General features: G+C 39.7%; 2 protein-coding genes across 2 annotated transcripts; both read right to left on the reverse strand.

Annotated features, from left to right (window-relative positions):
* Window positions 1-2,165: 2,165 nt before the first annotated feature.
* LOC117493820 (vacuolar protein 8-like) lies at window positions 2,166-10,310 on the reverse strand. The gene is made up of 4 exons (XM_034144396.1): window positions 10,261-10,310; window positions 4,312-4,410; window positions 3,897-4,016; window positions 2,166-2,305 (listed from the first exon to the last, which is right to left on the reverse strand). Exons 1-4 carry the CDS (start codon window positions 10,283-10,285, stop codon window positions 2,166-2,168), a joined length of 384 nt encoding a protein of 127 aa, XP_034000287.1. The 5' UTR covers window positions 10,286-10,310.
* A 917-nt stretch (window positions 10,311-11,227) lies between these two features.
* On the reverse strand, window positions 11,228-12,961 carry LOC117493877 (nuclear factor 7, ovary-like). Its single transcript, XM_034144456.1, has one exon. It carries the CDS (start codon window positions 12,795-12,797, stop codon window positions 11,382-11,384), a length of 1,416 nt encoding a protein of 471 aa, XP_034000347.1. The 5' UTR covers window positions 12,798-12,961; the 3' UTR covers window positions 11,228-11,381.
* Window positions 12,962-21,561: the final 8,600 nt, after the last annotated feature.

The raw sequence follows: 21,561 nt of genomic DNA on the forward strand, positions 1-21,561 counted from the left end.
AGAGATGAAGTGATTTAGAAAAGTATAAAGATGAATAAGATGGAAATACTACTAAAGTACTTTTATTTTATACTTAAGTTTATCACTTGGGGAACACTGGAAAATATGATATTATAATATTATGATTTATAGCAAAGGCTCTAGATTACAAAGCGTTTATAATACAGTACATTATTGTATGCCGTAACGGCTGTGGGATTACATATGGTGGGTTTAAAGGGGACTCTGAGTTTCTATATTACGGCTACACAGTTTATCATAGACAATTATGACTATTTTTGATTTCCATAAACTCTTTGGGGGACATGCCATTCATGTTACATAGCTTGGACTTCATCATGATTGACACCAAACGTAAAGACTTCGACACAATTCTGTTGTAATGTAGATGTTTTGAGGCATGGACCGGTGATATTACATGTGAAATTTGGTAGCGATCGGACCGTGTCCATTGGTGTCACAGCAATATCGTGTTTCGGCACCTCAGATTTGGAGATGAGCTGTTCAGGGCCGAAGCATTAACCATCATGTGACGTTTGGGGCCGTTTGGAGCATGTCAGCTGGCGTTAGGAGATAATCACCTTCCATGGAAAGGGATCACATAGCTATCAGGCGAGAGTCAAAATGGGCGCCACTAACTTTGCATCTGCCAGGTCTTGAGATGCTACTGTCAAGATTTGAAGATGATTGGATAAAATCCCTAGGAGGAGTTTGTTGTTAAAGTACGGTGCACTTTTCTGTCCCCAGAGTCAGAACTAAACATGGAGAAGTTCAGTTATTATGCTCCAAGTATCTGGAACAAACTCCCAGAAACCTGCCGGTCGGCTGCAACTCTGTCTACTTTTAAATCCAGCCTGAAGACTTTTCTTTTTGACGCTGTTTTTAAATGAACTATTCATCTCTTACACTGCACTGTAACTTTTATTCATGTATTTTATATCTGTGTTATTCTATATTAGCTTGTTTTGGTTTTTTGGAGAGCACTTTGAATTGCCTTGTGTTGAAAGGTGCAATATAAATAAACTTGCCTTGCTCGAAAAACACTCCACACAACATGTCACAGTCCACGCAAAATACAAATATTATGGGAAATCTAAAAAGTTACTTTAGTTAAAAATACACAAGTACTATCTTCAGTGGTAAAAATGTATTTATATTCATTTTCTCACATCTAGTATAGACACTTTTTGAGTTTGCATCGTCATGGTTACATGCACTTATTGTTATTTAAATGGATAAAAGCATCAGCAAAATGGGAAAATATTTACCATTCTGTGAGAGAGTATGTAGGCATCTGCACGCCTGCATCTAGTTCTAAACAACAACAAAACTGAATTTTGAATCATACATTTTTGTGAACTGACCTTCAAACTCACCTCTACAGTCGATAGATAGATAGTTAGGTAGGTTAAGACAAGTTGACCGGTCACAAACTGGTGACAACAACACATATGGCACCAAGGCCTTTCCTTAAAGGAGATAACAGACGTCAGAGTAGATCATAAAACGTCACAGAGCAAAAGGTTAGATACCTAGAAGAATTATTCCTTAACAGGTAGGTAGGTACTTTATTAATCCCAAATTGGGAAATTATTTTTGTTACAGGACCAGTGTGCTCAACATTAAAATGCAAATACTCAAAAGTGGAAAAGAGTTAACAATTCAAATGAAAATGAAAATGAAAAATAGTATATCAATCACTATAAACAATATACAAAATTAAAATGTTCTTTAAAAAAGGTAAACAAATACTGCAGTAGCATGAACATAGGCTTATAATATACTGTATATACATAAGATAGATTCAAAGGTTTTATTATCATATGTACAAAGCTACAGTGTAGAAATGGCAATGAAATTCTATTTTATCTGTTTTATTGTGTTGCACTGCTGGAGGAGCGTGTGACCTCAGATTTTCATTGTCATATCTACACTGTGGCTATGTACACATGACAATAAAGCCTTGAATCTTGAGGAAGGAGAAACTCAACGTTACATTTTGCACAAGTCAAAGTGAACTTTATTGTCAATCTTTCAGTTTGTGTGTACAGACAGAGAGATCGAAATCCCGTTTCCCACAATCCCGAATACAAAAACAAATATATATAAAAATATGTAACAGCCAGACACAGAGAGAATAATTATTATTGAACAATTTAAAGACCTTAAATCCTTCTGCACCCACCTGAGGAGGCGAGGAGGCAGACGCAGGCGCAGGAGTGGCTCTGAGCGCTGGAGTCTCCGGACCGGATCAGATCCAGGAGCGGAACCAGCATCCCCATCTCAACCACAGAGGCTCTGCACACTGACACCATATTACAGTATATGCACGGTTATTATGACCCTATTAATCTGGTCAATTTAAGATGTGATGGTGGATAACAATTAGATTTTAAAAAGCAATATTAAAAACATGATTCTATTAGAGGGACATCTCTAAGATGTTGACCAATAACAACAGAGCCAGCCAGCTAACCAATCAGAGCAGACATGTCACAGTAGAGCAGTGGTTCTCAAACTTTTTCTGTCAGGCCCCCCCTTTGGAGAAAAAAAAAAGTCGGGCCCCCCCAACACAAATAGTCAGGCTCAGTGGCGGCGCCAGAGATTTATTTTGGGGGTGCTGTGGAGTAGCTTGACGTTTCATAGAGGGTGCTCAAACATTTAGGGTTTCCCATTAATGTACCGGTCGCTACAGTGGAATTTTCTACTGCAACAATCCCCACGCAAATACACAATGTACCCGCGACTGTTACAATGAAGGCTCGATAATCAGCTCATGGCATATAGGTGTAAGCAGGGGTAAAGTGCTATTTTTATAGGTGGTGTGTGGACCTCACATAGGGAAGATTTATTTTTAAATATTTAAGTTAAAAGCATCAATCTGGTGCACTTTGAGAGCAAAATGAAGAGATCTATGGATACATCTCTCAACACCCATATGAAACAGAACTGTAAACAGATTTACTTTTTCTTTATAGATATTTTACAAATCACCCTTTTAAACTGTATTCTTGTTTTACTGTCATATAGCATTTCATACCTGTTTTTCATTTATTCTCTTATTTCTTTATAACTATAATGATCATATAAACGTGTGCCTCGGAAATAATTGTTTACATTAATCGTGACCAAAACGCTTGAGACCCGGCCACTAGCTCGCTAGCACCAGAAGCTAACAACAACGACCTCCGGTACCGGTGCGCTCTCTCTCTCTCGCTCGCGCACGCACACAAAATGGCTCGTTCCACACACACACAGAGCCGAGCTTTAATGAAACGCAGAGACCCAGACGTAATAGTACTGTATCATATTATTTTCGAATCACTAATTTTTTTAATTATGATTTTCTTTTTTTTTTTAATAACAATTTTCCTTCTTGGTCTCTCGCGCCCCCCCCTGTCATGCCTCTGCACCCCCCAGGGGGGGCGCGCCCCCCACTTTGAGAACCACTGCAGTAGAGACACTACACACTGATATACACCTGCACATCAGCAGGAGAGGACTCTTTAAAGTAAAGTAGAGACACTACTTACTGATATACACCTGAACATCAGCAGGAGAGGACTCTTTAAAGTAGAGACACTACTTACTGATATACACCTGAACATCAACAGGAGAGGACTCTTTAAAGTAGAGACACTACATACTGATATACACCTGAACTTCAGCAGGAGAGGACTCTTTAAAGTAGAGATACTGATATACACCTGAACATCAGCAGGAGAGGACTCTTTAAAGTAGAGACACTACATACTGATATACACCTGAACATCAGCAGGAGAGGACTCTTTAAAGTAGAGACACTACATAATGATATACACCTGAACATCAGCAGGAGAGGACTCTTTAAAGTAGAGAGGACTCTTTAAAACACCTTGTGATTTCTTATTTCTCACCGTTGTTCTTCACTAACAGATTGACTAAAGACAGAGAGATGGTCTTCTGAACATCCAGGTCAGATGATAGCAGTAAGTTCATGACCGGCTCCAACAATGCGTCTGGTAGAGGAGACTTCACTGAAACACACAGAGCAGGAAACACTGGTTATTGTGGGTGAAGAAGCAGAGTTTTTGGGATACTAGTACTGTGAATAACGGCACTTCAGCCCACACATGCAGGGAATTATCTGCCAACCCTAGAAAGAAAATTACAGTTGATAATTTGCATAATAACTGTGCAGTCCGTTAGAGCTTATCTCTGCAGAGGAGAGCAAACACACGTCTCATTACCTGCTCCACTTATCTGTAAACCATTGCTATAAAGAAGAAGATAGTGAAGCAACATACAAATCTGTTTGGATTCTTTACTCACAGTGATGACTGAGCTGTAGATAAAACATGGCCGCTGTCTTCTGCAGCTCAATGTCCTCTGAAGCTGAGAGTCGGCTCAGAGTCTGAAGACTTTCCTCATCTGTAGGAAGCAGAGGGGGGACAAGTAGTCAGATCTTGTACTTGAGTAAAAGTACTCTGATCTTGCACTTGAGTAAAAGTAGAAGTACTCAGATCTGGTACTTGAGTAAAAGTAGAAGTACTCTGATCTTGCACTTGAGTAAAAGTAGAAGTACTCAGATCTTGTACTTGAGTAAAAGTCAAAGTACTCAGATCTTGTACTTGAGTAAAAGTAGAAGTACTCAGAGTGTAGGAATACTCTGTTACAGTAAAAGTCCTGCATTCAAAATGTTACTCAAGCAAAAGTAGAAAAGCATTATCATCAAAATATAGTTAAAGTAGCGACAGTAAAAGTAGTCATTGTGCAGATTTGTCCATTTCAGAATAATATATATGATATGTTTTATAATTATATAAAGTGTTATCAAAGCTGGATTTTAGTATGTAAGATAACTATAGTGTTTTCTGACTTTTGTATATTTTTACATTGTGCATTTCTTCAAATATAAAATAAAAAGATGTTCGTAGTGATGGGAATTACGGCTCTTTGAAGGGAGCCGGATCTTGTTTTTTTTAAGGGGGCGGGGTTACTAGGTTTATCTGCTAAATAATCACCAGGATAATGATTGACTGTTTTGCCAGAAATCTACTTTTACTCACAGAAAATGTATAACTTGCTCAGCCAGCCAAACTACTAGTCAAGCAGCACGCGTTATGCCATCATCTATGGAAAATGTGCATTCAGCAAGTTCCTTTAAAGGCGAGTGGATTTATGGCAGGCAGGGAACCAACGATAAAAAGAACGGCTCTCACCAAGAACGACTCGGTTCCCTTCGTTCGTACCAAAGAGCCGTTCAAAAGAATCGGATCGTTCGCGAACGTCACATATACAGTGAACTCTTTTGCATCAGCAGCAGAACATCAACAGGAAACATGAAACCCTCCTGATGAAACCTGTCTCCACTGAACCTCCTCCTTGTTTTATGGTTCCAGCTTCACCTCAGGATGATCCAGGTGAGACCGCTGACACCGGCTGCTCCGCTCTCCTGGGTCAACATGAAGATCTTCACCCAGCAGCTCCACTCCAGAGGTCACAACCTCCCAGAGATCCGGACCGAAACCAGCTGCTACATCAACGCAGAGTCCCATCACTACAATTGCCCTCCACCGTGTTACTGGAACTGATGCGCAAACAACATGAAGTATTTCACAACCAGAACGCTGCAGCTGCGTCAGAGCGTACACTTCAACTTCATATTTCAAAGATGGAGAAGAGTTGGACATCGCAGTTCCCCATCACCATCGTATATGTTCCTTTACCAGACCATGCACTGACTAATGACATGAGTTAAGGGGACATTTTGTTTTTGCATTGATATTATCAGTGGTGTAAAGTAACTAAGTACATTTACTCAAGTACTGTACAAACTACACTAAACTACACTAAAGTCAATAAAATAATAAAAATTACTTCATGCAATGATAAACATATTTTTGCATCAAAAATTATATTCAAAATATGTTATATATATTACTCCTGAAATAGGCCAATCTGCATCATAAGTACTTTTGCTTTTGCTACTTTAACTATATTTATATAAGTTTAAAAAAATGTTTTACTGTAACATAGTATTCCTACACTCTGGTACTTCTACTTTTACTTAAGTATTAGATTTGAATACTTCTTCTCCCACCTCTGGATATTACTTATGAATGAGATGAATATAAGAGAGCCTCACTACACCATTAGTCCCCCGTCACTTTGGTCCTAGCGTCCACTGTGAAGAGTTCCTTCAGGCAGCAGATATTTGGTTGATGAGAACTGACCTCTCTTTGAGGTCCCCTCGTCTCTCCATGCCCAACATTGTCTACAAGTTTCAGTTTGACCCTTCAACGTCTTGAGGACTTTATGGAGAATAGATGTATTATTACTGAGAGCTTGGGGACCATAGTGGTGTCTTCTCCTCAATGCAAAGGAATATCTGAATGAGCATTGTAATAAGAATCAAAGAAACTTGCAGGTAACCGACGTGATGTCTGACCCTGAAAGATTGTTGGATCTTTCACAAGGAGAAGAGGGAATAAACATTTACGTTATATTACATCATCAATGCTGAAACACTGCCTCTCTCTTTCCAAATGGAAACAGGGCAAGCAATACACTTCTTTATCTGAAGAGGCAAGACAGCCGTATGATCACTGTCTCTGATTTGAACCTGAAGACTTTCTATCTCCCCGTCATGGCAGAGGACACTGGGCCAATCTTACTGTAACTCCTCTCAGCTGTGGGCCCACACTTCTTCACGTCTACGTCACGTGACTATGTTTTGGAGAGAAAAATGTGACACAGGGAGAGATACGTAAATATAGGCGTACTTAAATGTGTCCTAACATGAAGAGATTACGATCAAAATGTATAGACTCTAATGTTTGAATATACTTTTATGTTTAGTGATGAATAAAGGAATTAAATCAACAATTATTTGACACTGAGGAGATAGCAGAGCTTGAGTGGTCACATCAGAAGGTCACCAACACACTTCAAGAGGCCATCTACCAGGGAGTTCCCATCTTCAACCTTCCTCTGACGTTTGACCAGGAGGGTGACCTGTTCAGGATGAGAGGGGAAAGCCTAATTGGCTCATTAAACAGAGACTACTTCCTGGAGGCGGGGCTTCAAGAGAACGTGCAGGAGCTGACACTGATTTGTATTTTAACAGTAAATGTTTGTGGTGTAAAGTGTTTGGCATGAGGAAAGACAAACTGCACTCATACAGATACTTATGTTGCCCTGTAAGTAGGTTTGTAGCAGCTGAGTTGTTCTCTAAATCCGGTTAACAAAGGAAGGAATGAGATAACAGAAAATGAAAAGATTGTCTGACATTTGTTTTTCTTAATTCTGTGTTAATAAGTTGTTCAACCAGGTTTCATGATAGCAGCTCAAAACAACAGTTGGGCTGTGAAGAGCTGAAAGACTCATGTCTAAGATATAATGCAATCTGAAGAATGTGTTTGAGATGATTGGACCACTTTGTGCCTGATGAAGCCACAACGAGAGCCACAGCAGAGATTCATTTCTTACATTCCCTGGACATACAGTATGTCTGTCAAACAGGATGGTGTTTCTGTGAAGGATATGTATTACAATAAAAATGGCTATTGATCAACCTGTGCATGAAACAATAATATCCATGTGAATAAGTGAAAGAAATGACATGTTCAGTGTTCAAAATGATCCAGCAGTTAAACACATCTTGACTTTGTCTTCATCTTGTGGTGTTTACGGGAAGTGTAACGTGACCATGCAATCACATATTATGATGTGGAGCACATTTTGCACATTTGTATATGTTCTCCTTGAAGACTGTAGGTTACACAATAAATACATGTTGTAGTGAACGTAGTACATCGTTAGTGAAAACTCTCCTAGAGCAAATCATTCAGACAGTCATGCTCTGTGTGTATAACCCCTCAGTGATGTCCTCTTCAATGAGGCTGTTTTATTACACCTTAAATAACACAGCTGATCAACAACTGGATCATTTGGGTTTGAAGTAAATCAAGACAAATGATCAAAGTGAATAAATAATGCATTACTGTTTATAATTGTTACGTGCCGCAGTTGGTGCTTGTGTGTGCTTTTGTGTGTGTCTCTCTCTCCCTGATTGTCTCCAGGTGCAGCCTCTCCCCCAGGTGCTCCCAATCCCCAATCAGGGCCTCCATATAGGACCTGAGGAAGGCTGCAGTCGCTCTCTCCTTCTCCTCTGGCTGCATGTGTGCAGCATATCTCTGTCTCTGTGTGAGGCCTGTGTTTTTGTGAAGTGTTAGGAGATGTGCTCCAGTTTGTTCGTGTATTGTTTTATTTTGGTTTGCTTTGCAAGTTGGCTGGTGAGCCCTTTTTCTTTTAAAACCTCACTTTGTGGCTTTATATCTCAGTTTCCTCTCCTTTTTTCTCTCTCCTGGTTATTTCATATGTTGTTACTTCCCTCTGGTTCCCCTAGCCCAGTAGGGAACGTAACACCCTAGCCCAGTAGGGAACGTAACATGGGGGCTCGTCCGATCTTTGAGACAAAGAGTGAGTATTTGTTTGTTTAGTGTGATTGTGTTTGGTGGTGAGCAGTAGTGTGTAGCATTGGCTGAAGTCTCTTACTGTTGAACAGCTTCCTCAGTTTAGATAGGGGAGTGTCTAGCTGGGCTGAATCAGTCTTTCCTTCAGGCACTCATTTTTTATTTTGCCTTTTTTATTTTCGGGGTAATCCTGGGTGGGGATTTAGTCCCTGTTGGGGGCAGGCGTTTCAGGGTTTCGGCCGCTGATGTTTGCCTTTAAAGTCGCCTCGAGCCCGGCACGCTCCAGAAGATAGTTAGGTAAGTTGTGGTAGGCAGGATCTGGGGAAGTTTGTTATTTGGAAGACTAGAGTCAATTTTTGTGTAGCATCAGATATATTTGCCTGTTGAGTGAGGTGATCTAATTGTAGCTGGCGAGTAGTTGCAAATTTAGTTTGTGTGTTTAGTATGGCCTCCCTTGTGTTGGGTGAGTCCTCTCATACTGGTTCTAAATTAGATGCCAGGTTGAAAGTGAGGTTAGCTCGTCTCCAGTGGGAGAAGGAGGAGCGTGAGCAAGATTTTCAGCTCAGGAGGGAGCTGGAGATCAGAAAGTTAGATGCAGACACAGCTTTCAGGATGCGTCAGCTAGAGCTGCAGACAGGTTCAGTTGGGTCCTCCTTCGGGTACACAACCATTGTCAGGTTATGATGCTCCTTTTGATGTTGGTAACAACATTCAGCTGGTTCCAGTATTTCGTGAGTCTGAAGTTGAGTCATACTTTGTTGTGTTTGAGCGCATTGCTGCTGCTTTGCACTGGCCCAAAGATGTGTGGGCCATACTGTTACAGTGCAAGTTAGTTGGTAAAGCTCAGATGGTTTGCTCTTCTCTTCCTGTTGAAGATTGTATTGTGTACGAAAAAGTTAAATGCGCTATTCTCAAAGTGTATGAGCTTGAGCCTGAGGCTTATAGACAGTGTTTTCGTGGCCTAAAGAAAACACCTGGCCAAACTTTTGTAGACTTTGCAATGGAGAAGAGCAAGCTATTCAACGGATGGTGTAAGGCATCAAAGGCTGACTACTTAACTTCAGTTTGTGATCTCATAGTGCTGGAGGAGTTTAAAAACTGTGTCCCAGAACATACTGTTGTTTTAAATGAACGAAAAATAACCTCCTTGCAGCAGGCTGCCACTATGGCGGATGAGCTGGTGTTAATGCACAGTGGTGTTTTGGCTCAGAGCGATGTTACGTGGGTGTTACGTGGGTGTTACGTGGGTGTTACGTGCCGCAGTTGGTGCCGCAGTTGGTGCTTTTGTGTGTCTCTCTCTCTCCCTGATTGTCTCCAGGTGCAGCCTCTCCCCCAGGTGCTCCCAATCCCCAATCAGGGCCTCCATATAGGACCTGAGGAAGGCTGCAGTCGCTCGCTCCTTCTCCTCTGGCTGCATGTGTGCAGCATGTCTCTGTCTCTGTGTGAGGCCTGGGTTTTTGTGAAGTGTTAGGAGATGTGCTCCAGTTTGTTCGTGTATTGTTTTATTTTGGTTTGCAAGTTGGCTGGTGAGCCCTTTTTCTTTTAAAACCTCACTTTGTGGCTTTATATCTCAGTTTCCTCTCCTTTTTTCTCTCTCCTGGTTATTTCATATGTTGTTACTTCCCTCTGGTTCCCCTAGCCCAGTAGGGAACGTAACAATAATGTTGAAGCTACTTTGTATTTGTTATAATGCTGCAGTGGAGGTGGAGAATGTGACTCCTGACAGTTTCTAAGAGAGAATCAAAACAACTCCATCAAATCAAACACGTGGCACAGCTCCAGTATGCCATGCTTTACCCCTCACATGTTTTCTGCTGAGTCTCCTTCATCAGGGTGGGAGCTTCTTTGTTTACAGCAGGTTCATCCGTCACATGACTTCACACAAGGAAACAGAGATTTCATGAGTTTGGCTGTCCATGAATGTAAAGGTATGAAGGGATGCAATGAATTAAATAAGAAGAGATTAGATCATTAAAATGTTCAGATTATTTATTTATATTTTTGTGCAATATTCTTTCAACATTTGTATTCTCTGTAATTTATCACATGACTATTTGACAGATGTACGTGAAGAAACAAATCAGCGTCATAGACACATTTCTGAATTAAACTGCTGCTTATTTAATCACAAGATATCTGAAGCAGCATCAAAAATACTACACTTAATTATACAGCTGTTATTCCCTCTAGGTTAATTAGAAATTGATATTTTCAATTACCATAAATGTTATTGTCCATCTATATAGGACTGAAAATGTCACATGCTAACGAAACAACATTGTAAGAATGAAATAATTAATTCAAATAAATGTATTAAATGACTTGCTCCCTGCAGAAAAACAACATATCTCAAAATAATTCATCAAAAGACCCAAAAATATAAAAAAGTTAAACTGATAACTTATCCTGCTATAACATGATGTTTGACTAGAAACTAGATGTTGATAAAAAGAGAAGTGACAGCTTTGATTTGTTAGTTTGGTTGATTTCATGAAGTTTCAGCACGATATACAAACTTCTTACATTTCTTCAAGAATTCACACAAAACTTAATCAAACATTCTCATTTCATCCATTACAAAGAAAAACAGAAAATAAATGTATTCTTTTAAAGATTTTTGGATTCAAAATGTGAACATTCATCAATCATGCCTCAATATATTTTTAAATGATTTTCCGATTTTAATAAAGTGTCAGAGTTAAATGAAAACTATAAACACACTGTAATAAAGTATGATGCAAAATAAACTATAGCAATAAACAATCAAGTTGTTTGTTTTTGTCTGACTCTTTGATTATAATGTGTAAAAATGTCATGCAAAGATTAATATCTCATTATCATCTGTTGATTCTTTTCTTGATTGTTCCAAAGAGATGTAGACGGACAGTGAAGTCAGAATAAAGTCTGAACCAACACTCCTGAGCATCACAGAGGAATCTCACTCTGACAGATTTTGATATCACCAGCTGGTCCAATACTGAACCATGGGAAGAGTTTCTCAGTGAAAGTGTCTCTGAGAGTGCAGATGGGAGTCATGTGTTCAGGGTCGTAGAAGGACACCTCCCCCATGTCATAGTCCAGCTGGACTCTGATCCTCTGGAGATTCTTCTTCACTCTGACAGTCTCACCATCACCATTAGTGTATCTTCCACTGCGATGCCATAAACACCAGATTCCACATTCTGGTGAGACAGCTGGTATCTCTCGCTTCCTGTCAACTGACTCTTTAGTCAAACCTATAACCCATCGAGGATGATCTCCCACCTCCACCTCCCAGCTGTGTTTCCCTGAGCTGAAGCCCTCAGAGCCCAGAACATCAGGACCGTTAGTGAATCTCTCTGGATTATCAGGAAGCTGCTGTTCTGCGTCTTCACGTCTCACACTGGTCAGATCATCAGACAGATAGAGCCGGCTGTCTGCAGTGTTTGGGTCCAGAAGGACAGGACTGAAGTGGACCTGGTCCTTCATCTTCTCCCAGACTCTGAAGGACAGGTTGCCCAGGTGTTTGGCCACATCTGTCAGCGCTCCTGAGAGCAGCTGTGGGTCTGGCAGTGAGCTCTGGACTCTGGCTCTGCTCTGAGTGGCTTTGTAACTGCTGAGGAAGGGCACGTTGTGTTTCTGCAGCTCTTCTTCAACAGCAGAGATACTGTGTGACAGAGAGGAGATGTGCTCCTGAATGCTCTTCATCTCTCTGCTGATAGACTTTCCTTTCTGCTCCTCTTCCTCCCTCAGAGCTGCCAGTCTGGACTCCTCTTCCTCTTTCAGGAACTGATGGAGCTTGATGAACTCTGCTCTGATCTTCCTCTCTGTGGACAGCAGCTGCTTCTCGGAACCTTGAATCACTTCATTGTATGTTGTCTCCACTCCTTTGTATGTGTCCCTCTTGTCCTGCAGAGACTCTAAGTCAGATTTCAGCAGGTCCTTCAGCTCACTGACTGCTTGTTCTACAGGAACCACCTTGTGACTCTGGTGGAGAGAAAACTCACAGACAAGACACACAGCTCTCTCTTCATCCATACAGAACAATCTAGGCTCTTCTGGATGTTTACTACACACCACCTCCACCTTCTTCTCTCCTTTTTCTGTCTCAGATGATCCAGCTTTCTGTCTCTCAGCAAAGGAGTCAGACAGTTCCTTCAGTGCAAAGTTCACCACAAGAGGATCTTTGGAGGACTTTCTTTTACAAATGGGACAGTTTTTGTTCTTACTTTGTTCCCAGAATGTCTGCAGGCAGCTCGAACAGAAGCTGTGGTTACAGCCCAGAGACACGGGATCTCTGAAAGTCTCTGAACACACATGGCAGCTCAGGAAACTTTCAACAAGAGCGATTTTCTCCGCCATTTTGTATTAAAGTTATTTCTAGAGCAGGACCTACCAAGTTACAGTCTCTCCACTTCTCCCCAAATATACTCCAAACGTGTGTCTCCGAGCAGATATCTCACACCCTGTAATGGCGTCTCAGCGCTGTTCAACAATGTCAAAATCCACTTTCGTTTCCTCTCACCTTCTTCTTCTTCTTCTTCTTTTCTTTAATGGCGAATCGCTTCCACTTGGAGCATATATCGCCACCTACTGTTGATTTATTAAATGTTTATACTAAATCCTTGTCCTCAGACCAGTGCTTTTGAGGAATTTGAAGATCAGCTTGTTTGCTTCATTTCTTGATTTACTTTCGTATATTGACTTGAAATCCATGTCCTTGACGTTGAGTTGTTCCAGTGCAGTTTTCAGAATGAGTCTTTGTTATAATCCGGGCAGCTAAAAAATACATGATGTATTGTCTCTGGTTGTTGGCAACCATCACAATTGCCATTTGGATGTTTTCCAATCAGATGCAGTGATGAGTTTAATCCAGAGTGACCCAATTTTATCCTGCTGTTAATGCTCTGTTCTCTTCTACTACTCCCCCAAGTGCTTCCCATTCCTACTTCCCTTTGTATCTGGTATAAATGTCTTCCTTTGGTGTTACTGTCCCATAGTTTTTGCCATTGTTGCTTGATAACAACTTTTGTAACAGATTTGACTTCTGCTCTACTGATGGGTACCATAATATCAATCTGGTTTGCTTTCAAACCACATTTTGCCAGTTGATCCACTACCTCATTCCCTCTAATACCCACATGCGCTGGAACCCACAGAAATTGAACAACAATTCCCAGATGAACTAACCTAAACATGATGTGTAAAATATCCTGTCGACATTCTGAAGAGAAGTTGTTTATACTCTCCAGAGCTGCACTGGAGTCAGAGCAAATGACCACTCGCATTGGCTGTATTTCCTCTACCCACTGAAGTGCTAGTGAGATAGCCATCATCTCTACTGTATATACTGCGATGTGATCACTAGTCCGCTTTCCCACTTTTACTTTTAATTCAAGAACATAAAATGCACAACTAGTTTGACCATTTTCTGGATTTTTGGATCCATCAGTACATATTTGTATAAACTGCCCATATTGTTCATGTAGAACAGTATTCACATAAGCCTGTACATTAATTTTGTTTTTCATTGAATGTAACCGTTTCAATAAAGATAAATCTACTATAGGTTGAGGTAGCAACCATGGTGGAACAGCTGATAACAACACCGTCGGACTAATATTCCATTCTTTAACTTTGAATTCCTTACATAATTCAGAAACACAAACACAAAAACTTTCTTTTTTCATTTTGTTACTTTCCCAACTTGTTTTTACAGTTTGTTTAGTAGGGTGAGTATCTTTATGGCCCTGTAGATTTGCCCAGTAATTAACAATTAACTGTTTTCTCCTCAAAAAAATTGGTATTTCTCCGACCTCTATCTGAAGTGCCGACACTGGTGTAGATCTGACTGCCCCACAGCATATCCTTAGTGCTTGTGCCTGGACTCTATCTAATTTTTGAAGAGAAGAGTATGCAGCTGAACCATACACTATTAGTCCGTATTCTATGGCTGATCTAATTAATGCTGTGTATACGTTCCTCAAAGCAGCTTTATCAGCCCCCCACTTAGTGCCTGCCAAGCACCTCATAACATTTAAAACCCTTTTACATTTATCTACTACTTTATCAATGTGAGTACTCCATGTGACTCTCTCGTCCAACCATATTCCCAGAAATTTAAATGTCTTCACTTTCTTTAGTTCTTGTCCATAAAGTTTTAACCTAACCTCCTCACCTATCCTTTTCCTCGTAAAAAATAAAGTTTCAGTTTTTTCCACCGACAATCTAAACCCCCATGTCAGAGACCAACTTTCAATTTCCGTAATGGCTTCCTGAATCTTACCTACAATATAATTTACATTTCTGCCCCTTTTCCAAATAGCTCCATCATCTGCAAAAAGTGACTTACCGATATCAGATCCTACTTGTGTATATATATCATTTATCATGATAGAAAACAAAAGAGGACTAATTACACTCCCCTGTGGGGTTCCATTTTCAACTTCATGCCTTCGAGAATAAGAATTGCCAACTCGGACTCTGATGGCACGGCCAAACAAAAAATCCATAATCCAATTATATACATTACCTCCCAGACCCATAATGTCCAGTTTTATTAATAATCCTTCCTTCCACATCATATCGTAAGCTTTTTCCACATCAAAGAATACAGCTACAACACACTCCTTATTCGCTTGGGCTTTCCTAACTTCAGATTCCAGGCACAGCAGTGGATCTAAAGTACTCCGCCCTCTTCTAAACCCACTCTGATAAGGAGTCATTAGTTCATTTTTCTCAACGTAGTATGTCAGCCTTTCTGTTATCATTCTTTCCATAACTTTACACAAGTGCGATGTCAGAGCTATAGGTCTATAACTGCCTGGACTAGTTGGATCTTTCCCAGGTTTTCTAATAGGAATAATGACAGACTCTTTCCATATTATTGGCAGCTTCCCTTTCTCCCAAATCTTATTATACATCTCCAACAGCTTTCCTAATGCAAAATCACTTAATTTGGTCAACATTATATAACATACATTATCTTTCCCAGGAGCAGTCATTTTACACTTACTTAATGCTCTTCTCAACTCTTGAATAGAAAAAGGTACATTTACAACACTCTGCGACGAATGTCTTTCTTCATATACATTAGGATGTTCATCTAACACTTCCTGCCTCCTGATCTTACCTTCTTCTGTCAAATTTTCCGAAGAATGAACTTTGACAAAATTTGTAGCTAGAATTTCTGCCTTCTCCATAGGACCAGTGGCAATTTCCCCTCCATTCTCTAACACTGGCAGGTTACTCTGCTGTCTAATTCCCCTCATCTTCTTAATCATTCCCCATACTTTATCTAATGGCGTAGTTCTCCCAATACTTGAACAGAATCCTCTCCAACACTCCCTTTTTGCTCTTTTAACAATTTTCCTTACCTGAGCCTGTGCCTTCTTATATTCTAATAAATTGTGTAATGAATGTGTCTTTCTTAGCTTTCCAAACAGCCTGATTTTGTTTCGGATTGCATCATTACATTCTTTGTTCCACCACGGTACCATCTTAACACATTTACTAAGTTTACCAGTTTTATTCCCAATAGATTGATTAGCGCTTTTAATTATATTTGAAGTAAATTGCTCATTTATATCATCAATACTTCCTGCCATATCAATCTGATCAAATTCATTATCACAATTTAGCAAACATCTCCCAATTTGCTTTAGAAAAAGTCCATCTCATGATACCGTCTAGCTCAACCACATTACTTATATCAAACTTGATTATAATCGGAAGATGATCACTCCCTATACTGTTATTTGCCAATACTTCCCAACTGCTACCAGAAGCGAATTCAATTGTTACCAGAGTTAGATCGATCGCAGACTCTGTTCCATCTCTAAAATTGAGTCTTGTACCTTGCCCATTATTTAAACAAACTAATTCATTTGCCTCCATTAAGTCCTCCACCACCTGTCCGTTGTAATCTGTTGATCTCCCTCCCCACATTGTATTATGTGCATTAAAATCACCACACCATATTATTTCATTTCCTTGACAAAGACTGTCTAATTCCTCTATTTTGAGTTTATTACATGGATTATAAAAATTCAGGACACTAATATTCCTTTTATTAATCCAAACTTCTACACCCACTATTTCTAAATCATGACTGTTCTTAAATGTTAGCCTACTATAAGACATTATTTCTCTGATAAAGATTACACATCCCCCTCCCTGACCATCATTTCTATCTTGTCTTATAGCACTATATCCCCCAATAATAAAGTCCAAATGAGTCTTCAGCCATGTTTCTTGAATACAAATAACGTCTGGTTTTTCTTTTAACTGATATATATAGGTCTTGAATTCTTGTCCATTTGCAATAAGGCTTCTAGCATTCCACTGCAGAATGAGAAAAACCATCAATCTATTCACTAATCTGTGAATCATCATTATTGGGGGCTAGCATATCATGTATCATTTCAACCGTTATATCCTTTATCCCCAAAATTTCACCTGCTGCTTCCACTATTATTTTCAGTCTTGACCTCTTTTTTGTTTGTTGCAAAGCAACATTCACCACTTTTCCAATAAAGGCCACAAATTTGTACTTATTAACAATCAATGCATCCTCTCCTATCACACACTTATGTGAACACTTTGTGGAGCTTTCCTTTGCCTGTGGGAGTTTGGGAAAATCTTTTGAAGAGAATATACTTGCTGCTACTTGGGATTTCCTAGCTATGTTTAGTGATACCTTTTCTGTTGCTTCAGAATATGAGACTTTATTTTGCACTTTGTATCTCTGCACCTCCTTGGCCTTTTTCTGCACTTGGCAGCCCTGATACGCAGCACTATGTTCCCCACCACAGTTACAACATTTCACCTTAGCACCTGCAGCACAACTACCATATTCATGTTCCCCCGCACATGTTGGACACCTGGGCTTAGTTGCTTTGCACTTGTCTGCCACATGCCCAAACCTTTGGCATTTAAAGCACCGCAAAGGTTTAGGGATGAATTCTCTTACTGGAAAGCTCATGCAACCGATCATAATCTTCTGTTGAATTGTTTCTTCAAACTGAAGAAGAACAGACAAACTATCCACTATCTTACCCTGATACCTAGTAGGAAGACGCTTAACTACAGACACTTTTCCCCCTTTAATTTCTTTCTTGAGTTCTTCTATGCCGATTTCTATCGGAACTCCACTGATAACTCCAAGTATTTTCCGATTTGCTCCAGGAACATGGCATTTAATTCGAACTTCATTCAGGGTCTTCATTTTCAGTAACTTTTCCTGTTGTTTTGCATTCATCATTTCAACCAACATCCGTCCTTTGCTCAGAAATCTTGCTTGCTTTATCGATCCAATTTCTTTGTGAATCGCTTTAGTCAGGGCCACTGGATGTAGCTTAGCTGCGGATTGCTCACCAAACTCCACAATCACTTTCCACTCTTCATTCTCAATCCTTTTCTTTACTTTCTTCAATTCATTCTGCGAATCAGATTCACTAAGACTGTCACTTGACATGTCTATCTTCTTTCAAGAAGTCTTTTTCCTTACTTCATTCCATCCTCCTTCTCCTTCAGATGCACTTTCCATATCCTCCTCTCCAGGACTCAAAGACGCCATTCCACCAGCTGCTCTCAATCTCGCCTCCTTCAGCTGTTCCAGCCATTCCTCTCACCTCCGTCACAGGGTGAATTATCAACAACAGGAAATGCTGCTATGTCATTTATTCACCAGCAGATGGAGTCAGGATGTCTTTCAGAGGGAAATGTCCTTTGGTATTCAGTTCAGGACAGTGTCTGTGTCCAGGTATCTGTTGAAGAAAAACACATACAATTTAACACGTTTAAAAAAACAACAACGTAGGATAAAAAGGAAAATGCTCATGTATAAAAGTTTGAAGTGGACAGTTTGTGTTCTTACTTTGTTCCCAGAATGTCTGCAGGCAGCTCGAACAGAAGCTGTGGTTGCAGCTCAGAGACACAAAAAAAACTCACTTCGTTATATCTTCATTCCACTGGAAGGAGAATATATGCCAGTGAGACAAATATAGCACTTATTGAATATTAAAGCATTTAAACATGTCACAGTAAAAGCACAAAATCCAAATATGAACGTGAAATGAGAATAATATGTCCTCTTTAAATTACAATAAAGAGTCAAGCTTTTTCAACAATTTAAACTGAAATAATTCTAATAATATGATTAGTAAATTCAAATGGGCCTTGTGCTTTCTCCTTCCTTCACGGTCTACAGTTGTGTGGATTTAGAGGACATCATAATGAAGTCACATGATCTCTCCGCTTATCCATCAACTTTCTCACTGAAGGTCAACAAGAACAAGATTCTTACCTGCTGTAAAGCTTCTCTTTAATTCTGCATTAAAAACCTTAAAACAATTTATTAAATACACTTTAAATATACAAGAGTTTATTTACCATCAGTCTTCATATACTACCCAACATGACACATGATGTAGTTACAGTGGAGGAAGTACTGCACTCAAGTACACATTTGAAGGATTGAGGTATTTACCTGTTATGTACAGTATTGTTGTTGTTTTACTACAGTGCATCTTATATGACTGTTATCATTCATTTGAGATCTATATGTCATATTTATGATCAGTGTATAAAATATAAATGTGTTTTGATGATGTTAATGTAAACACTTTAGATCAGGGGTGTCAAACTCAAATACACAGTGGGCCAAAATAAAAAAATGGGTACTAGTGGAGGGTCGGACTGGTTCAATGTTTATTGGAGAACTTATTGAAATGAACTTATTGCACATATTAAACCTGGAACTAACAAAGCTTAAATGATTGCCTAAAAAAAGAACATTGAACATTAAATAATCAGTTGCATTCATTTCTTATGGCTCTATCTTGAATTTTTACGGAGTCATTTCTTATGATTACATTTTTCCACAGCTTCAACAAAACGATTTCCCTCAAAGAAAAAACCAAACATGCCCTGTTGTCGTGAGAGAAAAAGTGCAGAAGGAAACATCCATGTAAACTCAGTGTGCTGCTCTGTGATGCTAGTTCAAGCCAGATACTTGGCATCTCATCTTGGGTGCAAGTTCATCAATGTTTGGGGTCAGGCTCTGAGCTGAGGAGACCCTCAGGATTGAGTAAAGGTGTGCGTGCAATATACCGGCGGGCCAGATCTAAAAGTAATTAGAAATTATCCTGCGGACCGAAATTAAATCCACCAAGGGCCTGATTTGGCCCCCGGGCCTTGAGTTTGACACGTGTGCTTTAGATAGTACTTTTATTTTTTATATTTAAGTTCTATTTCTTGCTTAAACGTCGGCATTTTTACTCTGCATACATGACATTTGTTGGAACAGTATTTTTTGATTGTGCTTCCTTTCCTTTTTAAAAAGATCTGATGTCTTCATCTATTATGTGCATGTGCAGGTTAGAACGTGCACGATTACACTGCAGAACCAGACACACTTGCCCAGTTCTGCATTTGACCCTAAACAGAGCTCTCGTTCCCTGTAACACTTTACTCAAACTCTCCCCCAGGAACTGAACACACACGCAAAGCCTCTCCACTGAGGCGAAGGTGTGAACAGAGACTGTGTGTTTTCACTATCTGGAGTGAACCGGAGCTGAGAGAAACGGAGAGAGGAGGGGCCATGAATGAATATTTGATTGGCTCCTCTCCGGCCCTGTGTGCTGTATTTTTGATGTGGTGGAGGGGCCTTGAGGGTCTCCAAGGCTCCCAGGTATATAACACACTGCAGTCAGACCTGAGCCCTCCCTGACCTCCCAAGAGAGAAAACGTGTGGTACAAATATGATGAAGTGTGTGTGTATAACAAGTACGTGTTTAGATTGACCTGATTACCTTTACCTGAGGTTTTCCCTCAGTATTTATACGTCTCATTGAATAAAAAGTATGAACAGTTGAATATGTTCTGCTGTTTACTGTTACGCTTATTCAATGGCAGCAGAGAGAATATTAAACATTGCATTTCAGGACATATCTAAAGCACTCCTGGTCAATGGTTTAACCGCACGTCAAGATCATATTTCTTTTGCCTTTTCCCCCTCCTGCTTTCGGAGGTCGTACATAAACATTGCTTTAAATAAATTGTGAAGATGAATTTGAAAAACCTTCAGCTTCACTTTGCCAGCACTGACATGGATCAGGGGACACTTATATTTTCCAACGACCCTGTTTCAATGTAATATTGCAAACCTGTGGTGGGAGCCGCAGATCCCTTCTGAATTGAATTAAATCAAACACACATTCACATCTGCAATCTGAGCTTGACTGCAGAAGTGAACAAGAGGAAAGGCTTTTTGTGGAAGCCTGGTGAACATGATTCAGTAACAAGGGGATCGTACCTTGTACCTTTAATCTGGTACAAACTTGATCACTGATCATGTATGTCCCTTCAGTCAATAAAATAAAATCCAGACAGTAAATGAGACTTCTATTCAGTCATAAAGAGTTTTTCTTTCTATTTACTTGTGATTAAATAGAACTATCTGTAGGGGGCGACATATTATGTATCTGTTTGCTGCTGTTGCAGTGCTGTGCTACCCTGTCATATTCTGCACAATGCTTCATTTCATGTGCTGCCTAACAATATCATTTATTATCATCTGCATTAAAGTTTGATTTATTTGTAAAAAAAAAATATCCTAATTTTACAGGAAACAACTGTACATTTTTATAGTAATTATCATGTTTTTTTAAATAACTTGCAAAATCCTGTAGAATTACAGATATTAAAGGGGACCTATCATGAAAAATGCACGTTTTGATGTCTTTTATACATATAACATGTGTCCCCGGTGTGTCAGGGAACTCACGCAGTGTCAGAAAATAAAACCCTCTCTCTTTTCCTCCGTACCCAAATCTCTAAAAACGGGGGTACAACCAAGCCCCCAGGAAGTGCGCCGGACTCTGAACCAAGCGGCAAACTCTGTGGAAGAGCCGGGACGCCAATACGGAAGTGCCACAAACTGCAGTTCATATATTGGCCGATAGGCGATGACTGCAGAAAGGAGCAATTTCCATAGACCCCCATGTTAAAATGCCCAATTTTACAGCAAAAAAAACCATGTTTCTACCCCTGGATGCAATAAATATTATTATGGATATAGTTAGATTCCACCTTCATGATTATGAATCCCTTTTATTTATATTAG

This window comes from Trematomus bernacchii, unplaced genomic scaffold (assembly GCF_902827165.1).
Source record: "Trematomus bernacchii unplaced genomic scaffold, fTreBer1.1, whole genome shotgun sequence".
NCBI classification, from domain to species: domain Eukaryota; kingdom Metazoa; phylum Chordata; class Actinopteri; order Perciformes; family Nototheniidae; genus Trematomus; species Trematomus bernacchii.